The 26,186-nt window shown below is 41.4% G+C and overlaps 2 protein-coding genes across 2 annotated transcripts in view; one reads left to right on the forward strand and one right to left on the reverse strand.

Annotated features, from left to right (window-relative positions):
* The window catches only part of syn2b (synapsin IIb), a 666,583-nt gene that overhangs the window by 136,547 nt on the left and 503,850 nt on the right, over positions 1 to 26,186 (reverse strand). The gene's annotated exons all lie outside the window — the stretch shown is intronic.
* Positions 1,429 to 24,851, forward strand: LOC147111150 (metalloproteinase inhibitor 3-like). Its single transcript, XM_086001758.1, has 5 exons — positions 1,429 to 1,840; positions 18,736 to 18,824; positions 19,701 to 19,809; positions 22,310 to 22,437; positions 23,073 to 24,851. Exons 1-5 carry the CDS (start codon positions 1,711 to 1,713, stop codon positions 23,268 to 23,270), a joined length of 654 nt encoding a protein of 217 aa, XP_085857884.1. The 5' UTR covers positions 1,429 to 1,710; the 3' UTR covers positions 23,271 to 24,851.

Here is a 26,186-nt window from a genome sequence, read left to right on the forward strand (position 1 = left end):
ACACTGGATAGAGAGTTTGCTCCAAACTCTTGCAACCTGCATAAAGCTCAATCTGTCTTCCAAATGCAGTAAGCAACAGCTTCTGAGCTTGGAAAGTGAACAGATGTGAGATGGGGGCTTTTATAGCACATTTGCAGCTGTCAAATAATAAGATGATTCCATGGTCGTACAACTCCCAACCTGCTTACCTGACGTGATCCCCGAGCAATGTGGACCCCGTGGGCGACCTCGTTAAATGTAAAGGTGAGCTCAAAATACTTCTGAATGGGCTGTTAACAAGATTGTAATGACCTGAATTGCCTCCCCTGCGTGTCGGTTCTGTTCAGTGCTCACAGACCTGACATCTGGGAAAGGCCCGTGGCAGCAGGTTGACAGTGGGGTCCAGACCCATGGTCAAAAGAAATACCCGCCACCAAACGCGCCCACTGACCCCCCAAAAATTCCCCCTATAGTATTTGCTGCAGTGTAAAATTATTCTGGCAGTCAACATAGCAGAGTTTGAACAATGTCTGCAGAGAGGTTCTTCCTGGATCCTAGCTTGACTGCTAACTCCCCTGTGTGGCTACATCACCCTTAGGAGGGGAGTTAAATGTACTGTAACCCTTGTACCTTACTCCACATAGCCAGCTTCACTTCAGTTTATAACTGATATATTAAAAGAAATTGAAAACTGAAAAATATTTTCTATTTATGCCTCATGTGCTCAATCCTGTTAACTGATTCATTTCTCAAATGGAATTTTTTTTGGATTGATTACAGATTTTGATATGATATTGCCAAATTACAGACAGCCATTTTTCATTAGTGACTTTTTTTGTTTCCTAAATCTACCACTCAGTAGGAATTATAAAGTAATGGCTGCAGTAACTGCTAATATATTAGAAAATCTTCCATTACAACTAAAAGAAATTGCGCAGTGGAATATCATTAGTATTATTTTGTGATGAATGCCTGATTAGTGAATTCAATATTGTGGAAAGCAGATTACTGACTTAAAAATAAACCTTTAACAATAGGAATACATGGAGCTGTTCATGAAACAGTGAAAAATCTCCACACCATTTCTGCAGGTGGATTTAATTTTCAAAAATTTAGCATATTAAGGAATTGACATAAATGGAAATTAAGTTTAGAATAATATAATTGAAAAAGCAATATGTAGGAATTTTTTAAACTATTTCTTAACATACAATTGTAATAAATTGATACAAGTCATGGCAAAGATTATTTGAATTTTTAAAAAAAATTAAAGGTAATTTAAATAAATTCTACACCTGAAGCTAATTTTTTTCTCTAAGAAGTTTCATTGTCACAGCAATCATACTGAGTCATAACAAATCGTTTGATGAAATCACCTGAAATGACTAGTCTGTGTGGGAGTTGGAGTCCAACAACGTGCTGTCATACAAGATCTCAAGCAACGACAGGCCATTTCCTTCATGGGAAGGCGGGGCTAGAAAGAAGTGGCAGGACCATAAATATGAGGGTCCACTGTGTTGAAAGTGGGAAATCAGGCAGCTCAGTCAGAGAACCTTAAAACAAGTTTGCTGCATTGTGCTATTGCTGAACGAGCTTCTTATCTTCCAATCACTCCTGCCGCAGGCAAAAGAAGTTGGCTGTGACGCCCCTCCACGAGGTTAGGTCTGCACATAGTCTACAACCTCTACTGAGCAGGAAGACTTGTGTTTTTTGTGTGTGCTATAGGACAGCATGAACACCCCGGTGACAGGCTTGCTACTCTCAGTGCTACTACTTCTGACGCTGAGGCTTCAGGAGCTCGTGGATGGATGTACCTGTCTTCCAATTCATCCACAAATAGCATTTTGTAACTCCGATATAGGTAAGTCGAATGCTCTAGTTCATCTCATAGCTGCACGATTGTGATTAATTTTTTATCTTTAATTAAATATGTAATGGCTTTCAGACTTTGAAAAAATTCTAATCAGTTTGCTTCAAGAAAGCAGGGAGCATACCAAGTATTGGAGGGAAAGTCCTATCAAATTCAACTGTCACTTTCTGAAGCTTAATTGGGATTTCATTAAAAGGAAATGCAATCTTTTAATAGACGGCTTAAAATAAAGGCTTAAACACTCAATTCTTTTAAACATACAAAAGTAACGGTTTTCAAACTGTCACTGGATATCGGCCAAACACTTCTAACAATAAATGTAAAGACATTCGCATTTCTTTGGGAAAGATAATTCTCTCTGCATACTGATTAATTGCCCTTAATATTCCGATAGAAAGATCTATGTGCAAATTGAAAGTCCCGATCTTTGGTTTCGATACTTCAGTCTGTAATTTTTTTGAAAGCGAATCTCTAATCCTCTTTGTAAACTTTGAGTGCACCAGCCTGTTTGAATAGTGACCGATCTGATGATAGCAACGGCTGGTTGCCAACCCAAGGGCTTCCCATTCAGTGGAAGGAACAGGTTAACCTAATTTTTCCAGTTTGGATAGATGTTGTTACACTAAAAATAAAGGCTGTTGAACTATCTCAAACAAAAATGTGATCATAACTGCTGCAAAGACCAGAAACACTCAGTGGGGTGAAAAAAAACAATATTTAACAACATGTCTAATACTCTTGGTGGGGTGAACTGTTTACCCGGAGTTTACAATCAATAGAGAGAATTCCATCAATGTTTAAATCCGAGAGACCACCACAACCGTTGCATTTTCTGTGTCTGTTCTTCACGGTTACAAGCGGGAGAATTGATTAAGCCTGGGCCAAGCACCTTTTACTCTCCGTTTTCTTTGAAGTGATTAGTGGTGTGGCACTCAAGGACAGCTTGACAATGTGGCTTTTGTTTCATGAGCCTGTCCCTTCAATAGATTTCAGCCAGCACACAGCATGACAAACTGGACTAAAGCTGCACATAAACTGACAGCTGAAAGATTCTTTGGCACCTTGACGTGTGATAATAGTGTTTGTATAAATTGCAGTGCCACATCACATATACGAAACTCAAACCCAAAATTGAGTTTTCATAACAATTCTCAGACGAGAAAGTTATGCCACCCGTAAGAATCAACAGAAATACAATCTTGATACAATCTTCCATGATTTGTTTTTCATTTGATAAAGTGTGCATTAATGTTAATTTACAACATTCTTTACTGTAACGGAGTCTCAGTCGGTTTTGAGACAGTCTCAGCGTTTTGTTTCACCACACTATCTTTTCAGTTTGCTTAACAAAGCTATCCTCTGGACACACTTCAGCATAATAGAATTTTTTGGGCTCTTCTTTGGGAGCCTTAGCAAATGAATGGGAATAGTCCCAAATCTTGCAATAGAGAGAAAAGATTCCACCAACGGCGCGGATAAGATTGATAAACACAGCCACTTTCGGACGCAAGAAATTTGCAAAAAAATAATCTGTTAGGTTTTATGTTAAAGAAGGCAACCCAACTTGGGAAGGGTTTTTCTTTAATTCCTCGTTTTTCGTTAGGACCAACAACGCTGCTTTGTTTTACTCGGTGCATTTTTCTAATGCAAATAATTAGATTCTCAGGGCAAAAGTTTATTCCCCTCCCCTACTCCAAGAGTCTGCATTCAAGAATTTAACAAAGTCATCCTGCGTGAATGAAGATATATTATGGAGTAATGTGTGATGCTGCTGGTTTTGCACTAGTATCATCCCTTGTGTGAATGCACAGCAGCCTAGTACAACTGGTCATCAAAAGGGACAGTTTTCCTTCATAACAAAGTCGTTCATGTGTATGGGTAAGGTACTTGATCCTGTCGGCGCTCTTGCTTTGTGTAGAATTAAAAAGGACAGAACTCAATAAAACTGTCTTTTTGTCTTACATTTGATCAAGCAGCAAAAAATTCAGCTGCAGTGTTCAATGTTTGATTAGAAAGGCAGTCGCTTAATTGTCTTACCATCAGACCATGAGTGTCACGGTTAGTAGGAAACCTCTGATGTGTTTGCGGGAACTAGGACAAACATTGTTATCAGTGTGGGATTTAAATAGGTAACAGCTAAGAGAAAATGCACAACCACTTTTATTAAAGCACTACTTTACTGGGAGTGGGCCACATTAATAACTGCAAGCGATTTTATACATTTATGAATATTTGAATACAAATGTCATGGTAACCTGAGTCTTGCCAGACAACTCTCCACAGCATCAGCATTCTGATAAATTCTATAGTGTTGAAACTAAATCTAAGAATTATTTAGCAAGCACAATTTCTTCTAGTGCTAATTTTGAACACTTTTCTGACAGAGAATGAAGTTAGTCCTAAAATAAAGTCTTATTAAATTTGAGATATATATACATATAAAATGGGATGGATTTTGCAGTAGAAATAACGGTAAGGCTAACAACGCTTGCCGTTATTTATGTGGAAATTGGACAGCACCTTCTGGTGACCGCACATGCACAGTTAACTGCGGAAATTAGGAAGTTGCTGTCCGAGATGTCCTGCTCCTCCAGAAGCTGCGCTACACTGGTAGCACGCTGTCTGACTCACCATTCAAATACATTGCATGGCGCGAAGTTGCTGTACTTACCCGATATATATATATAAAATAAACTCGCCAGAAAAAGTTAGGGCCTGTCAATTCCAGTGTAAGTACTCTTTTAACGGCATGGCAAGTCTTAATTATTGCCAAACAACCCCTCTGCCCCTGAAAATTAACTTTTACAAATGTGAAGTCTCATTCCTTCAGATTTTAACCATTGTTGGAGATTGAAAAAAATTAAATTAAAGGTTTTTCTTTTTACTTTTTCTTTCTGTCCCCTTTATCCCTCTATTAATCCCATCTTGCTTTCCCTCTCCTTGTTTTGCTTTCTGTACCTGATTTGACATTGAATTCAATACTTGAACTGACACTTCCTTGATCAGGCTTTGGGTTTCTCATTAACGATTCTTCAATCTGATTGGTTAAGGAGATACACAGTTACTTGTCCTATTCACAGGTCCCAGATGCTCTGCAGGGGCCACTGTGCTTTTTGGCTCCCTAATTTACAGTAAGTTTCAGTGCAAAACCCCATAGAAAGTCTATGGGCAAATGCAAGTGTAATAAACACATCCGGCCCAATATATTAGATGGAAATGCAAAAATCTGCATCAAATATTTCTTTATCGGCTATATTTTCACTTTGATCTGTCACCTCAGATATTTATATTATAGAATTTCAAAGACTTTGAATACCTTGATGGAGCAGATTTCCTCTGTGCATTATAACTTATTCCTTATAAATAGAACTAGTGGTCATAGTCTCAGGATAAGGGGTCGACCATTTATGACTGAGATGAGGAAAATTTTCTTCACACAGTATTGTAAATCTCCGGAATTCTCTACCCCAGAGAGCAGTGGCGCAATGCCCCCTAATTTCTTTTGGACTATGCTGCCCCTTTAATGGGCTGCTGGGCCCATTCAAATATCTGTGCATGCACTGTTTTTTGCTGGTTCACCAGCTGTGAGGGACCGTGGGACAGCTGTGCAGCCACGTGGTTTAAAGGGAACGTTGCTGTGGAGTATATTCAAGACTGAGATCGATAGATTTTTGGGCACTAAAAGAATCGAGGAATATAGGGATCGGGCAATAAAGTGGAGTTGAGGTCGATGATCAGCCATGATCTTATTGAATGGCAGAGCAGGCTCGAGGGGCCGAATGGCCTACTCTTATTTCTTAAGTTCTCGGTGACACAAAGCGAATCTTTGCCTATGGAGCTCAAATCCTTCTGGGCCTGGCTGTACTAATAGGCGCCTACATTTTGCCTGATAACCTGGCTGCCAGACTTTGTAATCAGTTCGGATACATGGAGGATGTCAACTCGATTTTCTTATTTCCAGGAGACCTTTTGCCGCACCGGTCTTTACCCAAATGATCATTTAATGAGCTGACAATATGTGTGCACTCAAATGCTTTTCTTCACAATTTGTGAGAGTTTTGCACTCAGCACAGATTCCTGGGTTTTTCACATCCCTTAATCTGGAAGTTGTGCTACAGTCGTATAAAGCTCTTGTTAGATCACATCTGGATTACTGCGTTCAATTCTGGGTACCACATCTCCAGAAGGATGGAGGGGGTGCAGTGCAATTTACCAGGATGATATCAGGGCTAAAAAGGTTAAATTATGAGGATAGGTTTCATAGTCTAGGCTTGTATTCCCTTGAGTATAGAAGATTAAAGGGTGATATAATTGAGGAGTTTAGGATGATTAAAGAAGTTGATAGGATAGATAGAGCGAAACTATTCCCTTTGGTGGGGGAGTCCCGAACAAGGGGACATAACCTTAAAATTAGAGCTAAGCAATTCAAGGATGATGTCAGGAAGCACTTCTTCACACGAAGGTTAATGGAAATCGGGAACTCTCTCCCTCAAAAAAGCTGTTGAGGCTAGGTCAATTGGAAATTCAAAACTGAGATTGATAGATTTTTGTTAGGCAGGGGTATTAAGGGATATGGAACCAAGGCAGGTAAAGGGAGTTAAGATACAGATCAGCCAAGATCTAATTGAATGGCAGAACAGGCTCGAGGAGCTGAATGGCTGGACTGGAAGTGTGCATTCACGTGTCATTTTTAACCACAACACTAAAGATAGTGTGTAACCAAGATCAATCCACCCCCAGACCCAAAAGTTGAACATCCAGCACAACTGATGGTTTCAGACCCAAATTGCAGGTTTCAGACTGCAGTGTAAACACGATCTTTTGCCATATAGGTTTGAAAAGTAAAGTTGAGCAGGGCTAGGAAGGGAAAACTAGGAATCTTTTCTAAAATATTTCCCCAACTCATTGTTCCTCCTAAGGATATTGCTCAAAAATATTTTCAATGCCTGAAAAACTTCTGAAAACTGTTTTGTGTGTATCTGACATGATGTCACTATGCAAACAAATCCCAACAAACTCCAACTGGATTTTGGAAGTATCAGTCTGAATTTGCCTTCCAAACCTGAAGCAAGCTCGAGAGTGATTCTCTTGAGTTTGTGTGAATGTGCCACAACATTTATATTCTTAACAGAAAGGAAAGCAGAGTGGGGAAAAAACAATTCAAACTTTGAATGTTCTACAGTACCAAACAAATATTAATCTGTGCCAATATGAACTCATGCTATTTTGAAGATTCTACTAGTACAGTAAGCAAATCTAATCAACGTGCGTCTTCTGTAAAATGCTTCAACAGTACCACTAACCCAATGTCACAGCATAATTTGCTTGATTTCTGCTATCTGTAAAGTTTTTGAAAATTACATTAATTAATAGATTTCAAAAGCTGGTGCAAATGATTATTATATACTGCGTTTTTGTGTTTAGTACATCATCCTTAATACTTCAAAACAGCAATAAAACATTGTAGGGTAGAAATTGGACCTCCTTGTGTCCATTATAAGGGCATATAATGAGCGCAATGAGGTCCACTTTTGGGGACCAATGCCTTGTGTTCCAAGAACGCCTGAAAAAATGTCCGATCCGAAATTGGGTCAGGGTATTTTTCAGGCGTCCCTGGTGGCTGCCTAAAACCGGCATCAGATCATATGTAAATGTGGGGCCTAATGCCTGTTTTAAGTCCCCTCACAGAAATCGGGTAACAAGGATTTTTCAGCGACAGAAGCAGCGGTCGCCAACTAAGGTAAGTATTTCTTAAAATACCAAATCTTGCTGTGGAGCCAGGAGGAGCAGGGGGGCTCCTCCCGGATCCACAGCACTCCTGCCGTGCGATTTGCCCCCTGCCGCTGTCCTATTGCGATCAACCCCCCTCGTGCTGTCCTGCTGCATCTGGAACTTAAGCGGCCTGAAATTATTGGCCGCAAAAGGGAAGAGCTGTCTGTGGAGGTGCGACAGGCGCCGGCAGCTCGCCCATATTATTTATGAGGCCCGAGGCCCAATTTCAGGCCAGCCTTGGGTTCGGGCACGTGCTGCCTGTGCAGTGCTGATTCGGGGCCCAATAACAGACCCAGACAAATTTCTACCTCCGTGTTAGCACCCAATTAAAATGATGTATTCATCAAGTCAGATTTAGCAACAAACATCCTGATCAAAGGCTGCTTACTACAGTTCCTGGTGTCACGGTTTAATAGGTACTGATGGAGCCGACAATTTAAACTGTCAATCATAAATAATTGCTGGTTTTAGAAGTCACAGGTGCAAATATCTTCAGAGCAAATATCTTCAGAGCGGTTTCTTCTTCTTGTTCTACACTATGCTGCAGGAGTGTTTCAACAGGCAAAATACAACAATCCGGCCTTTTAACAGAGGATAGGTATAATCATAGGGTATGCGGATTAAGGATGAATGGGCAAGTACAAACAGGTTACTGATGTTCTTAATACAAGTCAAATATAAATAATGATACACACAGTGTTGGGATTCAGAGAGCCCTGTGGTCGAGACTCCAGTAAAACATTGTAAACTGAACAGTGAACAGACAGTTCTACAATCTAATACTGCTAGAGAGTGGAACTCTCAGGGGACTGCACCAGAATAACAAAACAGAACAGCACTGCAATGTCTCTACACCATTCTACGAATACTATTAAGTAAGAAAAAAATCTACAGTTGTACCATTCCTTTAATTGTACTTAATAACCGTTATAGATTTAGATTAATAATTTCTGTAGACCTTGTGTATGAAGAAAATGGTTTGATGACCTTGATAGTTGAAAAGAAATGGTATTTTACAGGTTGTGTCCGCAATACAAAACAAATCCAAATTTGTATCTGCAGCAAACTGGTTCCTGTGCTTTGCATCTCTCCCTCATGGCTTGTCAGAGATTGGCAATGTGAGGTGTGCAGAATAGTTGGTGTGAATGTATGCCATAGCACATTAGTGTGCCAACCCATTGTGCCACTGTGCTGGCCAGAAAAAAGCCAACAACAAAAATTGTACTTGGACAAAAGGAACTGATCCAGAACACATCTTTCATGGACCGGGATTAAATACTCGCAAAAACATTAGTAGTGCATGCTCCCCACATCATTAAATTATTAACAAATAACCTTCCTTAGCTCTCTGGAAAACAGGTCATCGCCACTGAAAGGACTCAAGATGGAACTCCCCCAAATGAGATTCCAAACACGCTGCAACTCATCATCAGCACATTTATCAATGTTACAATCCTGACAGAAATGCCTATATTTAAATAAAAGGTGTTATCCATGTTGGAACATAGGAACAAGAATAGCCATTCAGCTCCTCGAGCCTGTTCTGCCATTCAATTAGATCTTGGCTGATCTGTATCTTAACTCCCTTTACCTGCCTTGGTTCCATATCCCTTAATACCCCTGCCTAACAAAAATCTATCAATCTCAGTTTTGAATTTCCAATTGACCTAGCCTCAACAGCTTTTTTGAGGGAGAGAATTCCCGATTTCCATTACCCTTCGTGTGAAGAAGTGCTTCCTGACATCATCCTTGAATTGCTTAGCTCTAATTTTAAGGTTATGTCCCCTTGTTCAGGACTCCCCCACCAAAGGGAATAGTTTCGCTCTATCTATCCTATCAACTTCTTTAATCATCCTAAACTCCTCAATTATATCACCCTTTAATCTTCTATACTCAAGGGAATACAAGCCTAGACTATGAAACCTATCCTCATAATTTAACCTTTTTAGCCCTGGTATCATCCTGGTAAATTGCACTGCACCCCCCTCCATCCTTCTGGAGATGTGGTACCCAGAATTGAACGTAGTAATCCAGATGTGATCTAACAAGAGCTTTATACAATTGTAGCATAACTTCCAGCCTTTGTATTCCAGCCTCCTTGAGATGAAGGCCAACATTCCATTAGCCTTTTACAGTTTTGTACCTGTACGCTAGTTTTTAGTGATTTCAGTACGTGGATCCCTAAATCTCTCTGCTCCTCCACAGTTCCTAGCTTCTTCCCATTTAGAAAATGCTCTGACCTATCTTTCTTAGGTCCAAAGTGGATGACCTCACACTTCTCCATGTTAAACTCCATCTGCCACAGTTTTGCCCATTCATTTAATCTCAATGTGCCTTTGCAGGTTTCTGCTCCCATCTACACTATTTACTGTGCCACCTACCTTAGTGTCAGCAGCAAAACTAGATATACGGATCTCTATTCCTTCATCTAAGTCATTAATCATAATCATAATAATCATAATCAACTTTATTGTCATTGTTAGTGCACAAGTGCAGTACAACGAAATGTAGGCTTGCGGCTCCCGAGTGTACATTTAGATTAAGACATTTAAACATTCAACATTCATTTGGCTTGTAATACATTAACATAAACATAACCATAATAAAGTGCATTGGCAGATGTGCAGGCTTTAGAGTTTATTTGTGGAGTTCAGTAGGACGACAGCCCTGGGAAAGAAGCTGTTCCTAAATCTGGTCGTACGGGTGCGAATGCATCTGTAGCGTCTCCCAGATGACAGGAGGGCGAACAGACTGTGGCTGGGGTGGGTAGGGTCTTTGATGATGGACCGTGACCTCCGTAAACAGCGTTTCTGGTATATGTGCTCTATGGTCGGTAGCCGGGTGCCGGTAATGCGTTGGGCAGTTTTGACTACCCGCTGCAGGGCTTTCCGGTCATAGTAGCTACAGCTGCCATACCATACTGTGATACAGTTTGTCAGGATGCTCTCTATTGTGCAGCGGTAAAAGTTAGAGAGGGTCAGGGGTGACAGGTTACATCTCTTCAGCCTCCTTAGGAAATATAGGCACTGCTGGGCCTTCTTCACCAGAGAGGAGGTATTGAGGGACCAGGAGAGGTCTTCCGTGATGTGGACTCAGAGGAACTTAAAGCTGTCCACCCTTTCCACCACAGCCCCATTGATGTGGATGGGGGTGTGACTTCTGCCTTTAGACTTCCTGAAGTCCACAATGATTTCTTTGGTTTTCTTGATGTTAAGGGCCAGGTTGTTATCGGCGCACCACTTAATAATAAATATAGAGAAAAGCTGAGGCCCTAGTACCGATCCCTGGGAGACACCACCAGTCACATCCTGCCAATTGGAGTACATACCCATTATCCCTACTCTCTGTCTCCTACCTCCTGAACAATTCCCTACCCAGGTCAAAAGGTTGCTTCCAATTCCATGCGCTTCCATTTTTGCTATCGGTCTTGTGTGTGAAACCTTATCGAATGCCTTCTGGAAGTCCATATGAATAACATCCATGAACCTCCCTTATCTACCATGTTAGCTACATCCTTAAAAAATTCAACTAGGTTCGTTAGACATGAATTACCTTTTACAAATCCATGCTGGCTTTCTCTGATCAGTTCATATTTGTCCAAGTACTCAGTCACTCTGTTCCTAATAACAGATTCTAGTAATAATTTAAACAAATGCAGATCTGCAAAACACCAATCAGATTTCCTTGGTTAACGATAGCCACAACCATGGATTATTGAGTACTGCAGGACAGAGCCTCAGCCTCCAGTTGCTATAGAAAGGAATTTATACTGACTGCTAGTATTCACACTTGCACTGACAATATAAAAGTGGAATTCAAGCAAACTTTCAGGATTCAGAAAATTAAATTGCACCACAGAAATGCTTTCCACAATCTGAACTTTAAAAAAACCTTTTTAGCAATTTTAATTTATTTGTGTTAGCTTTTAAGTTATTTAGCACCGAGCAAGTTGCTGCTACCATATTGGTTAGTTTTAGCCCCTTGAGCAATGGATATAAGGAAAAAGTATCTTGGGAAAAGCTGGTTTTCCTCTACTGATTCACGGGAGAAGCCCTCAGTTTCTTAATCCAGATTGGGCCTGTTTATCATTTCAAGGGCACTGGAAGCTGATATTTTATTGGAAGACATTCAGTTCTGCTGCCAATTTTGAATTTGGTATTTATGTTATACGAATCATTAACCAATGAGAATTTACAATGATTTGAAAGTTGTAACCATCTTCTGTGCTGTCACAGTGTGAGTCCTTCAGGACCTATCAAGTATATCAATTCACTTTTTTGAAGAGACACTGCCTCCAGATAATGTTAGACTGCATGCAGCTGATAAAACAGTTTTAAGGGTAGTGAACCCAAATTTAATTTAGTCAATGACCTTACAGAGGAAGAAAAAGCATTTTCCAGTTTTATGCAGTTCCCATCTCATGCCCCCCTGAGTTCTGAACCTATATCAGTGTTCCATCTGTCCGTATATTACAACTGAGGCTAATAACAGCTGTACTACCTCCCCCATGGATTATTATTTTGTGGAGTGCTAGCCTGTCACAAACAATAATATATTCATTTCAACACTGTTCCATTATCAGCAAGCCAGAGCTTAAGCAATGTATGTGGACAATTCACACCCTATATGTACAAAGCAGAAGACCATCACCGTATAGCACTTCACTATGGTCTACCACATGCTCAGTTTGTCATTCTCCTTCCTCCATTCCTTGCTTGTAGGGTAGTACAGGCAAAATCTTAAATTCATCCAAGATCCAGTTGGACGATGGGGGGTATTTAAAAAGGATTTCCTGGATGGGCTGGATGTGAATCATGGCTTCTCCACTCCATAGTTCTAGGCTAGGTTTCTGCAGCTGAGAGCACAGTTTAAGCCACAGATTGTTCTCTCACTTCAGTCATTAATACTTTTTGATTCGTCTAAATAAGGTGGTTGAAATGCTTTGCAGCTCACCCACCACCTCAGCTGTAGCTGCTGAAGCTCTGTATCAATGAGTGCAAAAATTAATGTAGAATTTTAAAAAATTCTTAGATGCTACTCTAAAAGGCTACAATACCCTTTTTTAATCTACAGCTATTCAAGGCCAATAAAAATCATTTCCACATATGTGCCAGCCTTTTAAATTGCACAATGAAATTAATCACTGGAGAAAATGGGGCATAGGTGAGCGGTTGAGACTATCTGAGACACCAGACACAGTACTCAATGGTATGGAAATTTACTGGCCCATGGTATGGAAACCAACCAGATTTCAATGACACATTCAGGCAGATGAACAAGCTTATTCTATCAGTTCACTTTTCCTAAATGTTTAAACAAATGTACAGACATTACAATTGAGAACTTTCAAAGTACTTAACCATAAAGCTGATATTAATCTCAATAGAGCAAACCTACAGTAAGCTTTCCATAATCTGAGTTTCCTTCCCAGCTACAAACACAATTTCATTATTATACCCTTCAGCCCATCACTGAAAAAAATCACTCTGCAGTGAAGGCATTACTATAGCCTCTTTCAATTTTTTTTATCAATGTCATTGAACCACTCCACTATCTTTAACTTTGCTTTTCATTTGCTGAGACCATAATACTGCACATAATAGAACCAAAGTGATGGTGTAGAATGGGACTAATAATAACAACATGCACTCATATAGCATCTTTAATGTAGAAAAACATCCTAAGGTGCTTCAGAAGCATAAAGAAAATGGATACCAAGTGAAAGGAAATATTAGGAGAAGTGACCAAAAGCTTGTACACAGAAGTGGGTTTTAAGAAGGTTCTAAAAGGAGGAGAAAGAGGTGGAAAGGTTTATGGAGGGAATTCCAGAGAGTGGGACCTAGGCGGCTGAAGACACTGTTACCATTGGTTGGGTGAAGGGAGATGGGGTGTCAAGAGACTTTAGTCAGAGGAATGTAAAGTTTAGGGCGGGGGAGGATGTTATGGGGCTAGGAAGGAGTGAGGCCATGAAGTGATTCAAACATAACAATGTGAATTTTAAATTTGAGGCATTGGTGAATTGGAAGACAGTGTATATCAGCAAGGGTGACGAGTGAGCATGACTTGGTGTGGGATAGGATACAGACCACAGAGATTTGGAGGTTGAAGGATGGGAGACTAGCCAGAAAAGCATTGGAATAATCGAGACTGGAGGTTATAAAGGCACGAATAAGAGAGTCAGCAGCAGATGGGCTGAGGTAAGGACAGAGACCAGCGATGTTATGTCTTTGTGATGGAAAGGATATAAGGTCGGAAGCTCAGCTTGGTACAAGAGGATGCCAAGATTGCAAACAGTCTGGTTCAGCCTGAGAAATGGAGGGGATGGCCTTAGTGATGAGAGTACGGAGTTTGTGGTGGGGCTGAAGACTATGTATATGGTCTTCCCAAGTTTAACTAGAGGAAGTTACGGCTCATCCAAAACTGGATGTCGGACAAGTAGCCTTACAGCACAGAGGCAGTGGGGGGATTGAGCGAGATGGTGAGAGACAGAGCTGGGTGTTGGACAAGTAGCCTTACAGCACAGAGGCAGTGGGGGGATTGAGCGAGATGGTGAGAGACAGAGCTGGGTGTTGGACAAGTAGCCTTACAGCACAGAGGCAGTGGGGGGATTGAGCGAGATGGTGAGAGACAGAGCTGGGTGTTGGACAAGTAGCCTTACAGCACAGAGGCAGTGGGGGGATTGAGAGAGATGGTGAGAGACAGAGCTGGGTGTTATCACACTGTATGTGGAATCTGACCTCACGGCTTCAGATAATGTCACCAAATGACAGCATGTAGCTGAGGATGAGGACAGAGCCATGGGGGACTCTGGAGATCATGGTAGAGGGGGTGGGAAGAGAAGCAATTGTTGGGGATTCTTTGATTATGATTGGATAGGTAAGAGTGGGACCAAGCAAGGCTAATCTCAGGGAGCTGGACAATGAAGGAGAGGTATTGGAGGAGGATCATGTAATCTATTGTTAAAGGATGCAGAGAAGTCAAGGAGAATGAGGAGGGATAATGCAACATGATCACAATCACAGAGAATATTGTTTGAGACTTTGGTTAGGGCTATTTAGGTACTGTTGGAAGGGCGAAAACCTGACTGAAAGGATTCAAATGGGATTATAGAATCATAGAAATTTACAGCAAAGAGGGAGGCCATTCGACCCATCGTGTCTGTGCCAGATTATGGGAGAGATGGACACAGAGCTGGGAGGAAACAAAATGTTCAAGGATCTTGGAGAGAAAGGGAGATGGGATGATAGTTCACGAAGATAGAGGGCTGGAGGGCGGATTTTTGAGAAGGGGATGATTTTGAAAGGTAGCGGTACAGTACTGTTATTACATCTTGGGGTTGTTCAGATGGCATCCAAGAAAGGCATACACCAATTAGATCCTTCTGGTTTGTGATCTGATCTGGACTCCTTTATTAATTAGTCTTTTCACTCTTTCCAAACTACAGTGTTGTGTGTATGTGTCTGTATCAAGTATATGTAGTCTATGTTAGGACATTGCCTTGTCCTGTTGTGTCTCAGTGAGACCTCTGCTCTTATTTCTGTCAGTCTCTTTCAGATTTCTATTGCAACGGCTTCTAGGACTTTGCCATCATTGATCAAGCACAGCTAATTAAGGATTAGAATGTTTTGCATTTGTGGGCTTACAGATATGCAAATTAAATTACTAACTTGGAATTCAAAAAATAAAACTGGTTTAATTTAAATATTTTACACCAAATTAACAAGCACAGCCTCAATTTGTAATTTTATTTTCCTTTTTTAAACCAGTGGTCTGCACTTAGTACAACAGGGACTGTCAATATGCGACTCTACAGATTAAAAATGCAGAAAGGATTAAGTATGTAGCAATGGGGTGAGATGTGGAATAATATTACTGCTATGGTTTCTGACTGCATTGCATATGTGACTGAATTGTACAATGAGTTAATCTGCAGGCAGCGGAAACCTGAAAAGTAACATTTTCTTTGATCCAGTAAAGAAATTGCAAATAACCAACAGACTTTTCCCAGCAGGGAATGTGAACCAATTATTGAATGTTTGTTCATGAAATATCTCAGATTGGCAATAAAACAATTTACTTCCTATCGAGAGTCACTACAGTATTCAGAATAAAGTGACTTTGTTTTCATCCACTCTATTAAAAAATTCTGCTACAATGACTTAGAGGGTAAAATTATGTAAGTGTAGGATTGGCTTTCCAATCCCATTATACATTAATTACCATCAGGAGTATTCTACTGACAGCACAGAACAGGGGTTAACCACTAAGTAACAGCAGCAGAATGTTAATTATAGCAAAATGTCTGATACGCCAGATGCAGTGGGACTCCTAAAACACCCAAGCTGTGCTTGTCAGGAACACTTACTGCAGTATCTTGATGCAGTGTCTATTATTGGGAGAATTCGCCATATTAAAAACAAGGTGGGATAGTCACACAGTTACCTGCAAGGAGGAACATCCAACCGTTCTCTGCCCCTCCCAGGATCAGCTCTCCCACTGAACCCCCCCACCGCCCCCCGCTCCCCAAAACCGGCCCAAGCTGCCGGTTGGCTCCATGCAGATGCTGGACGATTTTTGGTCTTCCAAAACCAGTGTGATGCAACGGGGATGCCTATTTGGCACCCACAGCTCACTTATTAAATTCAAATGAGGCCCAACCCTGAAAATGGTGTTGGGGCTCCAGACGGTGGCTTTGGTCAGGTGCTGAGGACACACTACTGACCTCATGCCCATTTTGGGCTGAAGTAAAAAATGACTCCTGGCATGTTAAAACAGGAGATTAAAATGCAGTCTGTACCTCATTATTTGTTTATCCACCAAAAAATGTGAATAATCCAATCATCTGAATTGAGCAATACAGATATAGTAATATGGAGATAGCACTTAAAAGAAACCAAATTATCAGATAGTTTGAATTAAGCAACTTTGCATTAAGAGGAGCAGACAGTAGATCTATTCTAGATGAGAAAATGTTGCATTTCCACTTGTGGTGCATTAGCTACATTTTGAAATTCAATGAGGTGCATTTGCAACTATTGGTTGCCATGCCTCGCCTGAAAAATGGGCGATTGGCAGAGTAAAAATCTGCTGGGCACCTTGGTCATCCATTTGCCCGGCTAATTCAATTTTCAGCAGGCCTTTAAATGGGTGCCCAATACTCCTGCCCAAAACAGTTGGGAGGATTTAAATACACAAATTGGGGTTCCACACTGGTTGAAGGTCCCCAATTGCAATTTTAACGTACAAATCGGTGGAGCATGCACCATGCATCTAGTCCCATATCTACTGGGCATTAAGCGGCCTAATCAGGGGTCCTTAAAGGGACCACTGAAGGCCCCTCGGGAAAAGAATTTTGTGGGGCCAGAAGAAGTATTCATGCTCCTCCTGGTCCCACAAAAATCTTACAGCCCGCTGCCAACCCGTTCTTCGCCCCCCCACAGGATCCATGCCCTTCACCCCCCCCCCCGCCCCCCCCAACCAGCATTACCTGCTGGTCATCTCAGTGCAGAATCTAGCCAATTTTCCGGTGCGTCGCAGTGGAAGTCAATGGAGAATAAAGTCAAGTGGGGTGTAAAATGGGCTGTCAGTTTCTTGTCACCTGTTTTCACTACTGCCAATGACCAATTTCTGCCACGCCCCCCCTTTGTTTTTGGCTCTAGCTAGAGAATAGCGAACAGTGAAAACAACACTAGTGAGGGACATATGGGCTTGATTTTTGTCAATGGGGAGCTTTTGGAGGCGGGACTCCCACTTTTTGGGTTGTAGTCCCGCCTCCATTGATTGTGGCCAACCCATGCTATTTTCCCTTGATTGACCTTGTTAAGCCCACCCAACGGGCTCAGCAGGCCAATTAAGGGACACCTGGTTAATGGTGACGTCAGCGATTGACATTTCATCTGTCAAGAGCTTTTGACAGATGAAAAATCAGCGTTTGACAGCTCTGTGAAGCTGTCAAACACTGACAATCTGTCTTCTAACTTGAGTCCTTCTACTCAGACTTAGTTAGAGAGCTCTCCAGGCCAGAAAGCAGAGGCTTTCTGTGCCGGTGAGCTGAGGGACTCCCAAGAACTGAAGGAAGGAAGCCTGCAGGAGAAAGTAAAGGTAAGTAAAACTTATTAAAACACTTTACACTTACCTCACACACGTACCTCTGCACACATGCACCCATCACTCACCTGCACAACGGACATCTCGACCCCTCCAACCCCTGCAGACCGACGGTCCGCCTCACTAACTTGGCGTGGTTCGGAGCCGTCGGATAGCCCACACTTCAGGGCTAAAAATAGGGATTAGGCAAAAAACTGCCTGTTAACTACCTGTTAACAGGCAGTTAATTGGCACTAATCCCCTTCCCGCCTCCGGGAGGCGGCTCCCAGCACAGGTCGGGTACCCGCCTCCTGGGACATTGGCCCTGAGGAGGCGGGTTGGGGGCGGGATGTGTTCCTGCCCCCCAATTCTGCAATTTTCCCACCACTCCTGCCTCCAAACCCGCCTCCTTGCGGCTTGGAAAATTGAACCCATAGGCTCTGACAAGACAGCAATATTCCTTTGTATGTGTACAACAGATAGTTCATTTGAATCCAAATAAACCCAAAACAGAATCACTTTGGATTTTTACATTGGTTTAAGTGTGCAACCCGACAAAATTAAATGCATAAAAATAAGAAGACTTATTAAATTTTTCTTCATCCAATGAGAGTTCGTTCAGTACTGTCAATTGTAAAAGTTAATATTTAGTTTTTGATGGGATTGGCGCACTAAATAAGATTTAGTGCAGGGAAGTAATTGCAGCTAAACCCAGTGAGGTAGCTAGGCTGAGTTAAAGGTGCACAATTATTTTCGAATGCAGCCATACACCATTGGTATAACTGATTAATATGACCATACTCCTTCTAGTAAGGAAAATCTTCATCATTAGCAGAGTCAGATCTTTGAATTATACCAGAATGAACTGACAACCTTCCTCCTAAAACTAGTAAGAAATACTTCTCCATAGAAACCTTCACTGTTGCACAGAGGTATAGTGATGTCACAACACACCTCATTTTTCCATGTCTGTTTATTAGTATATTTTTATTACCATGACATTTTCTCTCTTATTTTGTTTTTAATAGTGATACGAGTATTAATCACTAGTAAAAGGTTGGTTTCTTCCGACAACATGCAACCTGACACGATCCAGTACGCAGTAAAACAAGAAAAGGTAAACAAAGGTTAAAGAGTTTAGTAAGCAGAATGGGCCTTGGTATGAAATAAAAAACAGAAAGCATTGGAAATGCACAGCATGTCAACTGAAAGACAAGTTAACGTTCTGACAGAGTCTGATCCAAAGCATATCCCTGTGTTCCTCTATTAGAAGCTGGCTGACCCGCTGTGAATTGCTCGCATTTCTGTTTTTATTTGGATTCCCAGGAGTCATATTCTACCTTTTTATCTTAGGCCTTTAGCATTACTATATAGTAAACAATACTGTATTTTGATCATTTCAAATGATTAAAGAGGATTAATTGTAATTTTCTACCTCTGTGCTGGCTGAAAGTGAACCATTTGCCAAAATTACCACAGATAGTTCTGAGCAGTCCTTTTGGTGTTTTTCTCATCTTTATGATAATTCCATAATAAATTTCCAAACCGTTTACTAAAGGTTTATTTTTCTTTAGAATACATAGAGCCCTTGATTTTAAAAAATATCTTTGTTGTCAAGAGATCAGAGTAACATACTTAAGTAATCAGCTAAGCCTTATTTAGAAAATATTGATGTGGAATAAAGTTAAACATATTTGAGTAATTTGCACCAAAGCTCCTTCTAATATATAAACCCATTACCCATAAATGCTCTTCACAGCCACCCTGATAAAGTAAGCAACTGCACAATGACCCTTTGTCTTGCAAGCCAAGTTTTCATGTATGAAAATGGATTCACCAGTTGAGATAGTACAGTTTTTCTAATCAAGATAAGATTTAGGGCAGTTTAAAAGTGTGATGTTCAGTGAAGAAAAACTAGCTGTTTAAGAGAAGCTGTTGTTCATGATGATATAGTCTTTGTTTCTAAAAGCATTAATGTTCAAATCTTTACCAGATGTACAAAGGATTTGAAAAGATGAAAATGGTTGAGTATGTCTACACAGCTTCCAGCTCTGCTGCATGTGGGGTAGAGCTTGAAATCAATATCCAGTACCTCGTAACAGGTAAGATAAGAACTTAATGAAAACAATTTCATTGTTTGAATGCCTTCATTTGTATTCATTGAAAAACTTGCAGATCTCCTGTGGCGTTACTTGAGTGAGTGGTTCAACTGGGGAAGGGGAGGGGGAGGGAGAGAAAAGAGGGGAGGGGAAAAGGGGAGAGGATGGGGAAAGGGGAGGGCAAGGGGAGAGGGGAGGCAAGGGGGGAGGGAAGCAGGGATGGGGAGTGGAGAGGGGAGGGAAAGGGGGAGCGAGGGGAGAGGTGGAAGTGAGGGGGGAGAGGGGAGGCGAGGGGAGGGAAGCAGGGATGGGGAGAGGGAAGGGGAGAGGGGAGGGAAAGGGGGGGAGGGAGGGGGAGAAAGGGGAGGGGAGAGTGGAAAGGGAGGAGGCTGCTGTAGGCTGGAAATTAGTTCAGATCCACACTGAAAGAATTGGGAAAGAAGTTTTGAAAAAGGCTGTAAAGGAACAGGAATGTTTTTGATTGGTTCTTGGAAAATAGTGCTTTGTGTACCCACTGCAAGTAGGCAAATAAATAAATTTGTTCCCTCAAAATACCACAGTTACATACATAAAAAAATGACTGCATGTAACATAGGAAAACAGCTGTTTATCTTTATGGTAAAACTGTTTACTACATGGCTTTTTATAGCAAGGGCCACAAATGATAAAACTTCGCAAAGATTCAACTCGCTTTCATCTCAATTATCAAAAAAAATTGCAACTGTTCTTGATAGTACCATAAGGTTCTGCTTAAAACTGCAGGTTTAAATTCAGGACTTTTATTCAGAACTATCCTTCAAACTCAATTAACGGTACAATCTATCGGAAGTTCTGTAATTTTTATCAATCATTTTGTTTTCCTGGTTGTTTTTCAGTTGTGAGATAAACATAAATAATAGTTGGTGTACCCATTTAGAATACATAATAAAATATAAAGATTAAACAATGCCTTAGTTATTTTTCCAATATATAGTATGCTGCATGTTAAATAAATTACCCGTTGAATATAATGGCCTACTTCTAATTGGCGGCTCTTCCAGCACACTCCCGCTGGAGTTAAGGTGCTGGAAGGACCATAGATTTTCAGCCTAATTTGGCTGGATATTAACTCCAAGGTGGGGAGGGAGCGGGGGCAGTTGAATGGGTGGGGGCTGGATTGAGGACTGGAAACCCAGAAGAATGAGTTTCCCTCAGGCCCTGCTGATTTTAATGGCAGGACTTGATTAACATTTTTTGTCTCTGTTTCCCAGATGCAGCCAGCCAGATTGAGAGGCAGGCTGGCTGGCTGGGTCGGGCGGGTAAGCCTTCGGCACCAGGCCGCAGCCAGGGAGAGGAGGGAGGGATCGGGGAGGCTGGGGGGAGGAAGATTGAGAGTCCTGAGCTGGGCAACACTGGGGAGATCGGAGGCCACAAAGAAGATCGGAGGCCAGAGCAGGGGGGAGATCGGAAGGATCGGGGGTGAGATTGGAGACCTCATGGAGAAGATCGGAAGGGTCGGGGGTGGGTGGTGTCCGATCACGGGGGGTGGGTGAAGCAGGTATGCTGGATCCAGCAGGTAAGTGGAAAGGCACTTACCTCCTGGATCCAGCAGTCCTCGCCTCACTTTAGCCGTCGGGTTTCCCAAGGCCCGGGAAACCCAGCCAGCCAAGGTTAAATTTAAAATGGTGGTTAAATGTGAGGTTCCCGGCCTCATTATAATATTTAAATTGCTATCCCGCCTCCTGCGAGTGGATTGGTTGCCCACCCCGCCCCCCCCCCACCCCCGTCCTGCCTCCGTTAAAACCGGAAGTGGGTGGGTTGGAGACGTGTTGGGGTCAGGATTCAGATTTTTTATGTTTTAACATCCCACCCGACCCCAACCCGCTCAACTTTGGAGGTTAAAATTCCCCCCATTGTGTCCTTGGAGAGAGGGAGATGATATGCACAATATTTTAAGATTGTTTTGCGTGAGCAAGAAAGAGGTTGAGTAGAGGTAGAACATGTAAATAATTCCAATTGTAAGAATGATTGTTTAAAGGGTTCAAATCAATCTTACATTTCCACCCAGATTGGAATTGCTTAATTGTTTTCGATTTTTGTAACTTATCTTTGGTCTGCTGAGAAACTGAAAGTCGGGGCTCAGAGTCAATTATGTATTAGAATTAGACAGACAATCAAAGATAAGTAAAAAAAAAAAACTTGGGTAGATTAGAATACATTTTGGGATAATTATAATAAATGTGACTATGATTAAGAGTCAATGAAGGGTGTGACATAGCTAAGTGTTACACTTACAGGAAGTATGCACATATACAATACTTCTAAGGACAGTAATAACAGGGTTCTACTGCCACTGCAGGGCTTTGCTAGACTTTAGCCTGGGTTGGGGAGAGGGCTATAACATTGTAGTCCCAATTCTGTGTGTTGCACTCTTGTCTAATGCTGCTCCAAGCAGCAGCAGATTGCAATTTCTGCCCTTTAATATATTATAATATAGATATATCGATATTCTTTCTTGTTTTAGGCCAAGTTGGTATTCAGGGAAAAGTTCATATTGGGCTTTGCAATTGGATTGTTCCATGGGATGATCTAACTTCATTACAAAAACGGAACCTGAAGTGGAACAAATATGAAACGGGCTGTTCCTGCCAAGTAAGTCAAATTCCTAGTACACTTTCCCACCCTCCCCCCTTCCATTTATTCCCCAACTCGTCTCCTGATGGCACTGACTGTTGTGTTGGAACAGTTCCATGGGCTGGTAACACTTCAGTATCGCAGCCATGTGGCCATTCTTTGTGTGAGCCTAGACCGTGAGTGATGACTGACTATGGAGGGCATTACAAGGGAGCTGATCTTGTCCTCGCCTGACATCTACATGTGTACTTTCCAGCAGGGTCACTGATAGCAATCAGGAGCAGGAACCCTGGCTGATTTGTCCCCTCTCTAACTGATGTCAATTGGAGAGCACTGGCACAATTTTGATGCGATGCCAGCTGTCTTTATGCTAAGCTTACTGCTACTGCCACCACATTGGAATATATGAATCCAACTTATTTTGTACCTGTGGAATGGAATAGTTTATACATACCAATCCAACGCATCAGGCAACTAGTCAGGCATCCAAGTGACCTGAGTTTCAGACTCTCCTGAGTTAAATCTGAATGAACTCAACTATACTCCTGTAAGATACACAAGTATTATGTATCTATATATTATCTAAAGACAAATGATCTGAATCGTTTCTTTTATAACCCTGCTAAATATATTTTGATGTTTCTGTTCTCCAGATTGTCAGCTGCCACAGTCTACCCTGCTCTGCTCCGGCAAAGAACCAGTGTATTTGGACTGACCTGGCAACGGAGAAAACCCCAGCTGGATCTCAGGCAAAGAACAGTGTCTGCATGAAGCGAGATGATGGTTCCTGTCACTGGTACGGGGAAGGATCAGCTGGTGTGAATGAAAACACCTATTACAGTGAACCCTGAGTCTCCCATCGCCCCACAAAAGTTGTGTTCCTATATCAGCTGCAGGTGGTGCAACTGTATCAAAGATCCCCAAGTTCTGCTGTCTATACAAACATTTTGTCAGTTTACTGCATTCCTGTATGCTATGTGAAGCATAGCAGTGTCTTCATCCATTCTTACACCTATACGAATGTATCCCAATGAATGAAAAGCAACATTTATGGCCGCTCATTAGATTCTGCTACAATGCTAAGTTTTGTCACATGAGGCAAACTGAAGCATAGCCACCACTACAATACTTGTAAATGTATATTGGCTCTGTAGTTGACTGGTGAAGTTTCACATCAAAAACTATAAATCGTACAGATACGAGTTGAACTAGAAAGAAAATGTATCTTTGTAATTCAGAATGATGCTGCATTAGTTATGTTATTCAGGATTTAAGTGTGCACCAGTGCAATCTTTGCACTGGCCGTGATGAGATTACAATTGTGTCAAAAATTGGTATTTGTTTTCTTTTTAAGGCTGTGCCACATGCAGGGTAATATTAACATGCCGCTGACAGCGCACAGGGCACATAAGCTGCCATTAAGTGCGATGCACCAGGACACATGAATACAATAATGAATGCCAACAAGCAAAGAGGCTGTTCCTTCTCTTGTCCCCTGAAATAATCCTTTTTTTTTCGGGTTTGATGTTTTCTGAGGGACAGAGTCCCATTAAAAGGAAATTATGTTTTTTTTTTAAAAAAAGGTTAGTGCCAAATAAAACTATTAACAGATGTTCTTATTAACATTGTTTGCCCCATTGCCCGTGGCAAAGTACCATTCGCGCTGGCGCTACAAAGGATAAAGTGGGGCTGCAGCCAAATGCCATGAATGCGAGTATAATATCTGCGTGTTAGATCTTGTTATCTCAGATATATGTTGTGTAAAAAAAAAAAAGTTCCATGTTCTATCATTCATGTACTGAAGCAAGACAAGTAACTGATGCCACATGCATCAGTTGGCCCACCAAACAACTGGTTTTAACAGCTTTTTAAAAATATCATTAACAGCTAAGTATACTTGGGAAATTCTGCGAACAGATACAACAAAGATAGATGATCAAAGCCCATGGGACTCCCAAGCAACAACCCTCACGTTCGGATAGCAGAATCCAAATTCCGTCAATTTCCCATTGAGCATCTTTGATTAGTCTAACTGAATAGGACATAAAAGGCAGCTGGGAAACTTGTTTTGTCATTAGCATATTTCAATCTAATTGTACGGCTAATAACTGTGATCAATATTTCCTAAAATTCAGCAAGAAAGCTATACTGTAAAAAAAAAAATGAAAGAAAATCCGAAATCAACAATATATTCGAATTCAAAAGCAAGCTTTTTGCAGTTCCTCCCCCACTTTCACACAAAGCACTTATCTTAAATTTGACAACATATTCATTTGCAAATGTACTGCTTTAAAATATAGATACAAAGATGATTTCTCATATTTGATATGAATGTCATGCTTTGTAAGAATTACGCTGTCTTGCCAAATATCTAACAAAAAGCTTTCTTATTAATGTTTTAATAAATGTGCTGTGAGTTTTCTGTAAAACTTCTGAGACCTCAGATATACTTTATTTTGAAAGCATCTAAGTGTGTGTGTTTAATTTATTTTTGATTAGTTGGACATCAGATAAGCATGGAAATCCATCACCATGCATTAGTCTTAAACCTACTGTGAAGTCCACATAAGTAGAGTTCCTGTTTGCTTAGTATGAAGTGCACACTCTCCTTGTAGGGACCACCCCACTTCTTACAACTCAGAAAACTTAGGCACAGGCTGGTGAGCCAAGGTTTAGGGATCCCAAATCTATGTAGAGGTAGTTCTGGAACTTAACCAGTTAAAACTATCCAGCCTACCAGCACAAAGCCCCGGTAAATTTCCCATTGTTTGTCCAGCTAGTACCATCCCATTCAATAGGTTAGTGGCTTGTACGGGCCAAGTGGGAAGAATCCCAGTCACCAGTGACAGAGCTACCCCTCCAGGGCCAATCAATGTGCACAGCTAGCTGTTCAATCATCAACAAGATTCTAGTATTGTGGACTTACCTGGCTCAGGTTTAGGTTACTAAGTTTTTCAAAGAGACTTGGTTCCAATCTCAGGCAAGTTATCCTGGACCTAACACAATCCCAAAGGAACCCTGTTTTTTCCCTCTACCACCTCACAAGAATAGTCACTAGTTGGTCATTGCACAATTGACAAGTGTTGGTGTTGAGCCCTTACAAGGTGAACATTAGGTACAAAGAACTCATCCCTAGTGGCACAGTGAGCAGCACAATTCAGCATAAAATGGTTGAGTGCATTGCAACTATCCTCTTCACCAGAACATGTGCACACACCATATCTTATTGAATGGTTATTCCACCAGTTGGGGGTGCAGAACTTCAGAAGCAACTGCTTGCCTGGGCAAAACAATCCAAGTGGCAATAAATCATGGTTATATGTTCATATGTTCCCACACACAGCCTAAAGTAATATCCTCCAGCTGCTGTTATGACAAGCCTCAGAGTTTCTTCATGGGTTATATGATGAACATATGGCTTCAGTATGGTGGAATAGCTTACATCGGACAGCTTGTGACATGTCTGTCACCTTAATGTTATAAATGTCCAAGTCTGGTAACCCCAACCAAAAACTATACTTATAACAATGGGCTTTGTGTGGCCATTAATGAAACCTAATGTGCCAATATCATAGAAAATATGGGGGAAAAATTCGGTATCGCCCCATTTGAGGCGCCGTTATCGGCCGTGCGCAAAGTTCAGCGCCTGGCGCTAACTATCACCTCCGACAGCAAACTTGGCTTTTATCGCCCCTGCAGGTGATTGGAGCGCTAAATCAGGCACTTCACACCTGTCTTAAGGCGCAAACGCCGAGGAGCGAGGCGCT

This window comes from Somniosus microcephalus, chromosome 11 (genome assembly GCF_052327205.1).
Source record: "Somniosus microcephalus isolate GS21.2 chromosome 11, FLI_Smic_1.0, whole genome shotgun sequence".
Lineage (NCBI taxonomy): Eukaryota > Metazoa > Chordata > Chondrichthyes > Squaliformes > Somniosidae > Somniosus > Somniosus microcephalus.

Bases quoted from the DNA above. Each gene is read 5' to 3' on its own strand.
- LOC147111150 (XM_086001758.1), top strand. From the start codon at position 1,711: ATGAACACCCCGGTGACAGGCTTGCTACTCTCAGTGCTACTACTTCTG. The intron at 19,810-22,309 runs GTAAGATAAGAA...TTCTTGTTTTAG, and splicing joins TATCCAGTACCTCGTAACAG to GCCAAGTTGGTATTCAGGGA. The intron at 22,438-23,072 runs GTAAGTCAAATT...TCTGTTCTCCAG, and splicing joins AAACGGGCTGTTCCTGCCAA to ATTGTCAGCTGCCACAGTCT.